The sequence below is a fragment of the Thamnophis sirtalis genome, unplaced genomic scaffold, assembly GCF_051295495.1.
Source record: "Thamnophis sirtalis isolate CommonGarterSnake01/CBP01778 unplaced genomic scaffold, rThaSir2_p1.2 scaffold_3, whole genome shotgun sequence".
In the NCBI taxonomy this organism is placed as follows: domain Eukaryota; kingdom Metazoa; phylum Chordata; class Lepidosauria; order Squamata; family Natricidae; genus Thamnophis; species Thamnophis sirtalis.
The window spans coordinates 58,916,155-58,928,348 of NW_028261383.1; the positions used below are offsets into that span (position 1 = coordinate 58,916,155).

The window sequence follows — 12,194 nt, forward strand, 5'->3', positions numbered from 1 at the left end:
CCATTTCCAGCCTTCTGGAACTTCCAGGCGGCCCATTTTTCCCTCTCCCCGAGGGGGAAGAGATATGAGAGAAGGGAGGGGAGGGAGGGGGCGGGGCAGGACCAGCCAGAGGTGGATTTGAAGGTTCTCCAAACTGGCCATAATGTTAGCTACAGGTTCTCTTGAACCTGGGCGAACCACCCCTGATCCTATCTTGCCAGCTGGGTGATTTGCCTTGGGGCTGATGATGGTTTCAACCCAACATCTCTTAAAGACACCAGGCTGACTAAGGCTAGTTTAGATTGCAATAATGGATTTATGCCATTTCTTTAAATTTGGTTATGTCCTGTAACTATTTGCTTTTTTCCCCAAGTGAGTTATAAAAAGATAAACTGTTTTCAACAGTTGATATTTTACGATCACCCACTTTGGGCAGAAAGCAAGATATAAATTAAATTAAACTATTACCATAGGTACTCTTGTGTGCCAGGTAGGGTTGTATTTTACCCTATTTAATAGCATGGCAGCATCTCTAAATGAATAATGATGCTGTATAAGCAAAGGTAGAGTGTACTATTTTGTGTAGGTTATGATATATTAAGGAGCACTTTTTAAAATAATCATTTAAAATACCCATGTGAGTCTTTTATCAAATTTATGCTAATGTTTCTTGCATAATTCACAAACATGTCTATGTGCTTTTTCACTGTACACAACTGTTCCATTGGGGACATGATTAATGACATTTCAGTCAGTTTAAAAATACCACCACAAAACAATTTACTTGTTATTAAATATAGTTTTGATGTGCAATCAAACTTTTCTTTTAACCAAAATATTGCTGCAACTTACATTGTGTTTCCACCTATCTTGAGGGGTATGTTGTATCTCAGTAGCCTTTTCATGACAATGAGATGCCATAGCTTAATTAGAGCTATTGTATCTGGCTTGCAAAAATCCAGGCCAACCATTAAATGGTAGTAAACAAATATCATCCATTGTGTATGTGGATTTTCACAAGTCCTGTTATTGTATTCTTAAGGTTAATGATACGGTATTTTTCAAATAACTCCAATAGCAGTAGCAATAGCACATTAGACATTACCACTTCATAGTGCTTTACAGCCCTTTCTAAGTGGTTTACAAGATCAGCATATTGCCTCCAACAATCTGGGTTTTCATTTTACCGACCTCGGAAGGATGAAAGGCTGAGTCTACCTTGAGCCAATCAAGATCGAACATCTGGCGGTGGGCAGGGTTAGCCTACAATAGTGCATTCTAACCACTGTGCCACCACAGCTCTATATTGTACTGTATCCTGTAGGACTACAGAAGGCTTTTGTGTGAAAGCTCTCTCCCAAGCCTGCACAGATGAGCAATTTGAGTTTGCATGAAGCCCCCTAAATCTTATTTGTAGCACCAGAGCATCTCTGGCAAGATTGACTGCTTCAGCCCATATCTAGGGAGGGATTTAAAAACCTAAAACCTAGGTCTTTCCAAAGTCCAAGGTCACCATTTTTACCCTTAACATACAGCTCAGCCACCACAAATTCTAAGGACTCAAAATAATGACCCAAATAATCCAAAAATGTCATGATTCCCCAGCCATTTCCCCTGTGGCCCTTAAATATCTGGCCACAGAAAAGATTGCTCACCTGAACAGTGTAAACCACCCTGATCTAGATGGCATCCTGGCTCTCTGGCCAAGACCCAAATCCTGGAAAAGATGGAAGGAAAGAGAAGATAGATCGTGCTTTGTAAGCCACAGAGGCGATGGGGATGCTTATGGAAAAGCTGAAAGAAACACCAGAAAATCTCTTTTCTAGAATGTGGTCATTAACTCTGAAGCCCAACACTCCCCAGCAGATACTGTCTGTGCAAGCCTACATTAGTATATTGATTCTTGAACAACTCCAAGATGTTATAAGATCTGCTTCTATTGCCACCCCAGGGGTCGGGAGTTTTTGTTTTCCTTTTGATTTTAAGTAGCAAAATAATTTCCTATTTAAGCACAGAAACATTTTCTTAAAACCACAAAGGACCTTTAAAATGCCAATAGCCTTTTTTAGTGCTCGATTAGTGCCACAATTGTTTTTTATTAATGAAATAAAGAAACGATTAATTACTAGATATAAGCAAACTGCAAAGATAACATACTGAAATGCATTGGAATGATATATATATATTCTTCTGAATGATCTTTGGAAGAGTAGTGAATAAAGTAAATAGATGATTGAAGAAACTTGGGACAATAATTCTAAAATATATATTTATTAGAGGTAAATGTAAACTATATGAACAGGACTGGTGAAATCAAAGGAAATATACTGAATTTTGTATTGTCATGAAAATATAAATTCATTTAGTCAATTGGTATCCCTCCATAAAGGGCATTTTGAGTTTATAATAGATAATAAAACAATAATTGGAAAAAGCAATAAGATTCAAATCAAATCAAATATTGCCATGTAATAATGAGATAGATTTGCAGACAAAAATGGATAATATTAAGCTGTAAAATATCAGTGGCAGACCTAATGAAGATGAGACTGGAACACTGAAAAACAGTTTCATGAAATTGTATTATCTCTATAAAACACAAATCGTCTATGATGAAAAAGCACTTATCTGTCCTAATAAAATAAATACTCACATTTTAGGGCTTTCAGAGACATAAATATTAACACTGATCTGAAGTGGAGATTGCTATTGTTCCTTCATATCTTTTGTGAAGATTTTTAATAAAGAGCAGAATATGAATTTAAGCTGAAGGATAATTCAGTTCCATTTATGTCACCTTTTCAGAATGAGAGCCCAGATTCCTGCTGTTTCATTGTATTGGGTTTATAACAAATTCATATAGCCAGTTGTGATTGGCTTCATGATGGCATATAGACAATCCGGAATGAGGATGGGAAGAGTTATTCTCATTCTGAATTGGCTTTAGCTTTGTGAAATAAAGTAAAACAAAGTAGCTATAATATATATCAATAAATTCACAATATTCTAGTTGTGAGAAATCATAGTCCAGAAAAACAATTGCCAGTAAAGGATAGAAGGAAGACAGAATGACTTGTAGAACGACTTGCCTCCTGAAGTTGTGGGTGCTCCAACACTGGAGGTTTTTAAGAAGAGATTGGACAATCACTTGTCTGAAATGGTAGAGGGTTTCCTGCCTGAGCAGGAAGTTGGACTAGAAGACCTCCAAGATCCCCTCCAACTATTATTCTGTTATTCAGAAGGGCAGTACTTCTAACTTACAGATACTTGACTTTAGGTGAATAGGTAAAGCATAGTAGCAGATACTTGGGGAACTTATTATGTTTAAATACATAGCAGAAATTTAGAGTAGGTGACCCAGAAACTTTTAGAAGAAAACTTTAAAAATATATATTGTATTGATGTATGTGAACCACTAAGCCTCTGCTTTGTATGTGATGAAATACAAATTAAATTGATCAATTTATATATTTCCTCTTATCAAAAACTGCTTGAATTTAGAAAACACCCAAATCTAGTGAAAGGATTACAGTTTAGTGTTCTCCCTAGAATGCTAGTTTTCTAAGCTCATAGTAACATTTGCCTTATGTGATAGTAACTGAGAGAAGATCTAAATGTCCTAGTGGACCACCACTTATGTATGCACATCAATGTGCTGTAGCTGCCAAAAAAGCCATTCCAGTCCTAGGATGCATCAACAGAGGGATAGCATCACAAACACAGGAATTGATAATACTGTTTTATACTGCATTAGTGAGACCACACTTGGAATACTGCAGTTCTGGTTAGCATGCAGTAGTGGGTTCCGGATCCCATTGCAACTGGTACGGTTGCAATGGAACTCGGCATCCTCCACATGAACGCATGTGATGCACGCGCAAAGGCGCACAGTGTACACGTGCATTGTACCTGCCAGCGATGCCTCCACAAGCCTCTGCAATGCTCCAGCTGCTCGGCGGAGCATCGCACAGGGACTGTACATGCCATGCACATGCGTGGAAGCGCCGAAGGCTTTAAAGGACAGGTAAGGAGCTCGGGCAGGCGGGTAGGCCCTCCAGAGCATTGTACCGGAACAGTACCCGGTGCTCCGGGCAGGCTCCGGTATGCCCATACCGGGACGTACTTCCTGCAACCCATCACTGTTAGCATGACACAAAAAAGATGCTGAAAGTGTGCAGAGAAGGTCAATATAGATGATAAAGAGTCTTGAGGTTAAATCGTATGATAAATGGATAAGCTAGGTATGTCTAGCCTTTCAAAGAAAAGGATTGGGGGAATGGATGCCATTGCTATCTTCCAATAGTTGAGGGGCTGTCACAGAGCAGGGGGAGAATCTATTCTCCAAAGCATCAGAGAACAGGACAAGTAGTAATGGGTGGAAGCTTGTTAAACAAAGACCCAACCTAGAAGTAAGGAATTTTTTTTCTGATAATGAGAACAATTAATCAATTGAATAGCTTGCTTTCTGGAGATATGGATGCTCCCACTGGAGATTTTCAAAAATAGACTGGACAACCATTTGACTGAGATAGTATAAATCTCCTGCTGTGACAAGGGGTTGGATAAGATGTTCATTGAGGTCTCTCCCAGCCCTGTAAGTCTATAATCTGTGTTCTATGAACAGGGGAAACTGCAGTCATGCCTTTTTAGTAGGATTTTCCTTCTGAAGCTATGACTAATTTGACATGAACAAGTATATCCAATACAATGGTATCTAGAGAGGGAGAATCCAATCTTTGCAGAAGCAATTTGATTCTCATTCATTCACATTAATTATTTGATGTAAAAGACTGGCATTAAAAATGTAAACAAATGGGCCTCTTAAAACCTCCATAGCAAACACTTCTCTCACTTTTCTTGATGGATACACATATAGTGCATTCAGTTTCTTAAAGAAAAGCAAAAAGCAAAGTTTGGTTGGAACTTGGTTTGACTCCTGGTGGCTCCATGCTATACAGTTTTCTTGGAGATGCTAGAGATATTAGAGAGAAACTTCTTTGAGTTTCTCCGTGTACCCTACACCTCTGGGATTTATTAGTAGTCTCTTATTCAATAAGTAGCAGGTATGACTCTACATTTGTTATCTTCCCAACATTAGCTAGCTACCATCATCTACAGTACTGGATGCTAAAAGAAAACTGGAGTTTTCATTTCTAATAGTCCCACACTGTCCATTAAAGAGAAGGTACTAGCCAAATCATACTATCTTCATGCTTTGATTTCTCCAATCCCAGTATTCCAGATTAGCAAGGATCAGTGACATGCAGTCAGGGGAGGCAGGCCTCACCACTGTCATCATGAAAAAGAAAAACAAATTTAAAAGGAAAAAGGCAGAGGTAGTTGCTGCCAGATTCACAGTGGATGACTCTGCTTAGTGCTTAACTGCAGGGGGAGGCAAGAAAACCACGTGCCTCCTTTAGACTATCTTTATGATCACTTGAGCAGAGTTAAGCAAGGGTTAAAAGGCGAAAAATTCCTTATGCAAAGGAGGCACGTGGTTTTCTCACCTCCTCCTGCAGAGGGCACTTTTTAAGAGGCTTTTTTTAAACAGTTAAGCAGAGTCATCCACATGGTGACTCTAGCAGCAACTATCCTAGCTTGGCTAGAACAGCTCCTCCCTTTTTCTTTTTACATTTTCACATTTTCATCGTGGCAGACAAGAGGAGAGTTGAAATCCTCTGTGACACAGCTGGAAAAGGTATGTGGGTCAGACGGAGGGAGGTGGGAGGAATTCAAAATTATTTGTAAGTAATTGTAATTTGTATTATTATAAGTAATTTTTGTTTGTGTCTGTGTGTGTGTGTGTGTATTACCTGCCTCTGCTGGCACGCGGGCTGGCACTTTTTTTTTTTTTTAAAGCCATGCCACAGCACCTCACCATAGAGCGGGACACGCCAGCTTCTGGCCATACAGTGGGTCCCGCTATATCGCCGGGGCGGCGGCATGCACTTTAAAGTGCATGCCACCATCCTGGCCATAAAGCGGGACGTGTCCTGCTTTATGGCGGAGTGCGGGGCCATACACTTTAAAGTGCCGGTGTGCCTTCCGGCCATATAGTGGGTCCCGCTGTATGTCCGGGGCGGCGGCATGCACTTTAAAGTGCATGCCCCCACGCCCCACCATAAAGCAGGATACATAGAGCGGTCTTGTTTTCTGCTTTAAGGGGGATTTGCGTGGGAAGGGGGGCTCTGCTTGGCTTTCCCCCCTCTCCTCAGGTGCAGTGGGGGTGGGGAGTGGATGGCATGTGTGCGCGCACTATTCCGGCTGGCGGTGGGGGTGTGTGTGGAATGCCACAAGGAAAATCCTGGCGCATGAGGGCGGGCGGAGGCAGGCGGCTCTGCTAACACCAGCCACTGCTGTCCCTTCTCGGTGCTTCTGGTGTGCGAGGCTGCTCCGGAGGCTGGCTCGGGGAGATGATTCATTTCTTGCGGGGGAGGTGTTCAGACACTTGGCTTAACCCCCTCCGCCACCACTGCCCCCTTCACCCAGCTATAGCGAGCTAGCGGGAGGAGAATATAGAGGTCCTGCCCGCTTACCTCACCGTCCGTGGACCTCACCGCATGTCACTGGCAAGGATATGTACTAGTATAGCTGATACACCTCTATGGTGCTTTCCAGTAACCTCTTTTTAATTTCTTGTAATTAAATATTTGTAAATGATGAAATGAAAAATAAACCTATACACCTAGTACTCAGTAGCTGTATGGAGTGATAAAAGATGATGATTTCATTCACTGAGCGGGGGTCTTTTATATACCTACTCCTTGTAACACTGAAATTGTTCCAGAGTGGAATATAAAAGATCTCCAAAATCAAAACCTTTTTGATGCTAGTCAATGACACAAGTGACAAACTCTTTTACAGGTTTTGTGGGACCCAAACGCCTGCTTATTTTTGTATAACTGATTGCTTTTCATTGATTGAACAACGGCATTGTCATGCTATTGACATCTCTAATGTTCCATTACCAAATCATTATTTTAATTATTAATATAACATAGCGAAATTGGGGAGAAAAGAAGTAACTATCCCTCAGAGGGTAATGTACTGGTTACTAACCTCCATATCAGTAATTGTAAAGAAAGATTATATCTAGCATACTTTCATTATTGGGTTCTTGCCCTATAAATTTGATTGAATCTAATTAAGTATATTCACCAACACCCAAGACACAGACCACCGTCTTTCTGAATGTAAAGAAATGAAGTGCATGGTCTAATGTAAGAATTTTCTGCAAATGTAGCACTTCTGGACTGCAGAGGATTCTAAACAATATTATAGTATCACAGAGTTTTAAATCTGTTTATCAAAACATAATATAGGGGAACATCAAGATGAGAATTATTGAACTGTTATTTGAAATTCTCCTAGCTGACGTTTCACCCCGCTAAGGTGTTTTAGTGGAGGAAGGAGCCAATTGTCATCAGATTCAATACGCTGCCCCCCCAAGCACATGGGATACTAGTCTTACTCTGAGTAGTCTTTCTGTAAATGAAATTAAGATGCAGTTGCAAGGTAAAAGCTAGTGAACTGACACTACTAAAGTTCTGTATTAGATTCAGTATTTCTATTTTTCTCCCTCCAAATGATTAGAAAAAGACATATTCTAGAACACAGAGTTTCTAACAGATTTTGAAATTCGTTCAGACATTTTTCCCAGACATTGATTATGAAAACTTTTATACAAACCATGAACTTTGAACAGGCTGTACCATTATGGCTGTACCAAGAGGAAGTCTAAGCTATAGACCAGTGTTTCTCAACGTTGGCAACTTGAAGATGTCCGGGCTTCAACTCCCAGAATTCCCCAGCTGGGAAATTCTGGGAGTTGAAATCCGGACATCTTTAAGTTGCCAACATTGAGAAACACTGCTATAGACTCAATCTTACCCTTCCAGAAACCAAAAGTGACTATAACTCTTAGAGGAACAGATAAGCACAATAGCAAAGAAACAGGAAGGGTAGACTGCATAATAGTTTAGAGGAAAATTCTGCCCTGGAGCTTCCACTCATTCTACACGTAATCCTTGACTTACGACCATAAGGTTGAGCCCAAGATTTCCATTCCTAAGCAAGATAGTTGTTAAGTTAGCTTAAATGGTTAAGCTTTGGCACATTTTATGACTTTTGTTGCCACAGTTGTTAAGTGAATCACTGCTGTTGTCAAGTTAGTAACACGGTTGTTAAGTGCACCTGGCTTCCCCATTGACTTTGCTTGTCAGAAGGTCACAAAATGTGATCACCTGATCCGCAATACTGGAACAGTCATAAATATAAACCAGATGCCAAGCATCCAAATTTTGATCACATGACCACGGGGATGCTGCAACGGTTGTAAATGTGAAAAAATGTTTATAAGCAATGGTGAAATTCATTTTTTTTTACTACAGGTTCTGTGGACGTGGCTTGGTAGGCATGGCAGAGGGAGGATATTGCAAAATCCCCATTCCCTCCCCAATCCTGGGGGAAGGATTTTGCAAAATGTCCATTCCCACCCCACTCTGGGGCCGGCCAGAGGTGGTATTTGCCAGTTCTCAGAAGTACTCATAATTTCTGCTACCAGTTCTCCAGAACCTGTCAGAACCTGCTGGATTTCACCCTTGGCTATGTCACTTTTTTCAGTGCCATTGTAACTTCAAACGGTCACTAAACAAATGGTTATAAGTCCAGGACTACCTGTATACACCGAAGAGTTCAAAGTTGCATCCACAGTGTAAGAAGCATTATTCAAAATGAAAATGAGCAAATTTGAGTCCAAACTTTACAGAAGATTCATAAAATTTAAACTTGAGCTACTATTGGGTCACAGATATGAAAATCAATTCTCTGATAAGTAATGGAAGGGAACATTTAATTTACACACACACACACACACACACACACACACACACACTCATGCCCTATTCTAAATACTTTATAGAAAGCATTTCCTGAAAGTGAGATAAGCCAAGTAAGTTTGAGAATAGGCCTTTAGCTCCCAATACACAGGAAGTCTAGCCTTCTGTGGTCAAGGCTAGCAGGCCTTATATAAATATGTGCTACAATACCTTTCTGTTTCCTGGTTAGTGGCTTGCTGCTTATTGTTTTCAAAGGCTGCAAAGCTGCTCATATCCACATAGCCATCATTCTCATTTGCAGCAGACAAGGCCCTGCTAGGATCTTCAAAAAATTCAGTAAAGGTTCCTGCCCTAGTGGGCCTTCGTGGAGGTATTTGTATATTTTCATAATCAGAATTCATGGCTGGGATATTCTCATAGTCAGAAGTATCAGCATTGGGAAATGAAATAGACCGGGGCTTCGTTAAAGGCAGCGGCATAAAAGGTGGCCTCGAACGATCTTCAAATGACTCTACCCTTGACACACTTCTGCTAAACATTTTGGGTGTTCCTTTTCTCTTGCCGTCCTTATAGAAGAGAACAGTCGGAGACTCCGAAGCCCTCAGTTTGGCAGTCCGTGATAAGAGCTGAGGTGAACTACTCAAGCTTCTTCTGTCCAGTTCCATCACCCTGGAAGGTCCGTGATAACTAGACTCGGAGGAGGATCTTGAAGAAGAAACATGAACATCTACGTGGACTTTGTTTTCTGCCTTCTTCTTGAATTTCAAAGTGAGAAATTTTTTAAACGAGGACTTCTTTTTCTTGCAATACTTATCAGGAGATTCGCTGTCTATTAAAAGTGAGGGGGAGCTTTTTGTGATGGGCTTCTTGGTGATACAGGCTAGTTCAAAGGGAGGTGGAATATCGACAACAGAGGAAGGCGTGGAAACCCCACTGGATGTAAGGTGATTCCTCTGGGAAAAGCTACCCGAGGAACCAATTACGTATGGCAAAGCCAGCTCATCTGTCCTGTTTAATCTGTTATAATCTAATATAGAGTTATCGGTTTCTCGATACAGAGCGACGGGGATATCTCTGCCTTCCACTGAATAAGATCGAGGGTACAAAATGAAGCGCCTTGGCTTTGCAGGCAGCGTTCTAGCCAGCTCTATAGGTTTTCCTTCTGCCCAACATAAACTGTGTCTTACATTTTCAGTAATCATAGTGTTTGTGCTCAATGTCTGCAATTCAGTGTCGGTCCCTGTTTCTTCTGGAACTGTTTCTGGCACATAACCAGGTACTTTCCCAGAATGGGACCTTGTTCTAGTAACAATGTTTTTCCGATCTATGGAAAGCAAGTGGTTTTCATTTTCTGTGTTCTCTCCCTCCCTGAAATCACTTGAGCTGTTTTGGATATCAGCCTCCTGCGTTTCTCTTCCAGCATAAAGAATTTCATTTGCTGTAGGCAAAGTGTCTCCAAGGACATATGGGTCATCTAGGGAATCATTGGCTACTTCTCCATTGTTATCAGGCCCAAACAACACTTTGGAGACCACTGTGCCTTCTTCAATCACACATTCATTGGCTGAGTTTATTTCCAGCTTAGCCAATTCTCCAGTAGAAAGCCCAGAATTTTCAGTTGGATTTGGGGCAGTTTCCTCTTTATTGTTATGGTCCTCCTCAAGTATTTGGTGAGCCAAATGTGTATCTTCTAAAGTACATTCACTTGCACTGTGATCTCCAAGTAAAACATCTGACTTAAGCTGCGAGTCAGACTTGTGCCCATTAGTATCTTCAGAACTGAGGGACATGTTATTATCAGGCATTTCAGTCTCTTTTTCTGACAAATCTTCACCCAGATCTTCATCTGGAGAATCCTGAGCATCCTCACTCCCCTCATTCCCAAAGGGAATGATCTGGCAGCTATCGTCTATTGTCTCTGTGTCTATCGTTTCATTTTGTTCTCCAAAACCTTCCCCTGATTCACATTCAGTCTCTGGTATTTCCACTACATTCTTCACTTCAGTAGTTTGGCAAACGTTGTCAAGATCTTCTCCTTCAGGATTTAGATCTATTTCATCTTCCTTTTCATCCATTTCATCAGTGGCCCCGCTAAATGTCTCAATACCAGGCTCAGACCCACTTGGTTCTAACTCTGTGTCTACTTCAGAATCATTAGCAATCTGAGCATCAGTATTTACATCAGCATCTTCTGTAAGTTCTCTTTCTCTACTCCAGGCTGAATTATTATCATTGTGATTTGTGGGGCCCAATTCTAGATCGGTATTTAATTGTTCCTCTTCTAAAAACTGTATTGCATTTAAACCTTTGCAAATTAGAGGCAGACCTTCCCCTGCTGATATTGGCTCCTCTAAATGCCTTAAAATGATATCATCATATATAGTGTCTTTCAAAGATTCCCCATTCAATATTTTTCTGTCCATGTTATATTCATTGTTATCATTTATCAAATCTAGTTTGCTTAGAGTTTCATCTGCACAGTTCATTTGGATCTCGCTGGGAGGATTTTCACTGTCCACTTTTTCATATTCATCTCTTGTACCATCTTCTTTTTCACTTTCAAATTCGGGCGAATCAAGTGCTGGGATTTCAGTTGATTCCACAGAGTTGTCTCCCACTGACTCAGTATCCTTGTTCTTCATTACATTTATTGGGCCATCGCCTACATCATTGCTATCCTTACAATTACCATCTTCCTCACCTACGGGTCCAAGAGTGTGTAAAATCTCATTCACAGCTGGCTCCTGCTCAAAGTCACTGTATGTTTTATCAGTCAGTTCAACATCAGGAATTACAATGTATTCATTGCTGTCTTCTGATTCTGGACCCTCCGTGTTGTTGCACTGGTTTTCTTCATACAGTTCTGCTTCCAGTTTTCCGTTGGGATATTTGTTAAAGGTATTATTAGCATAAACGTTGGATCTCTGTAAAATTGCGGGATCGTTGTCAGCAGAGATTTTTGGCTTGGGAGCAATGGGTGGTTTTGGACCCCTAGACATAGAGTTTGAATTGTGAAGTGTGCCAGCCCTTGATAGTGATTGAGGAAATTTGGAAGCAGCTATGGAAGCCAGATGACTGAAGATCTTTGGTTTGGGAGCCAGTGGTGGTTTTGTAAGATCTGGAACAGAAAAGAAAACACCAGGAAATGTTATATTAACAAGCTTCTACATTACTAAGAAACATTTGGTTATTAATATACCCCTTTGTAGATATACAAAATAGAGGAAATGATAGCTTTAGTGTATTTGCTGGGTTGGTGGGAAACAGGAACAAGAAACTGCTCCATTCAGCCTGCATAGCCTCAAGCAAGCTTCTTCTCAAAGTCTGCTTTCCTTCCAACATCAGCAGCAAGAGTTGGCTGCCCTACTTCTTAGATCC

At 40.7% G+C, this 12,194-nt stretch overlaps 1 protein-coding gene across 2 annotated transcripts in view; it reads right to left on the reverse strand.

Moving 5' to 3' along the window:
* The window catches only part of FGD5 (FYVE, RhoGEF and PH domain containing 5), a 149,832-nt gene that overhangs the window by 114,691 nt on the left and 22,947 nt on the right, over positions 1-12,194 (reverse strand). For both annotated transcript variants that reach the window (XM_087708942.1, XM_087708941.1), the window contains exon 2: positions 9,027-11,934. In XM_087708942.1, coding sequence (XP_087565068.1) covers positions 9,027-11,934 — 2,908 coding nt within the window. The remainder of the gene's footprint in view (positions 1-9,026; positions 11,935-12,194) is intronic.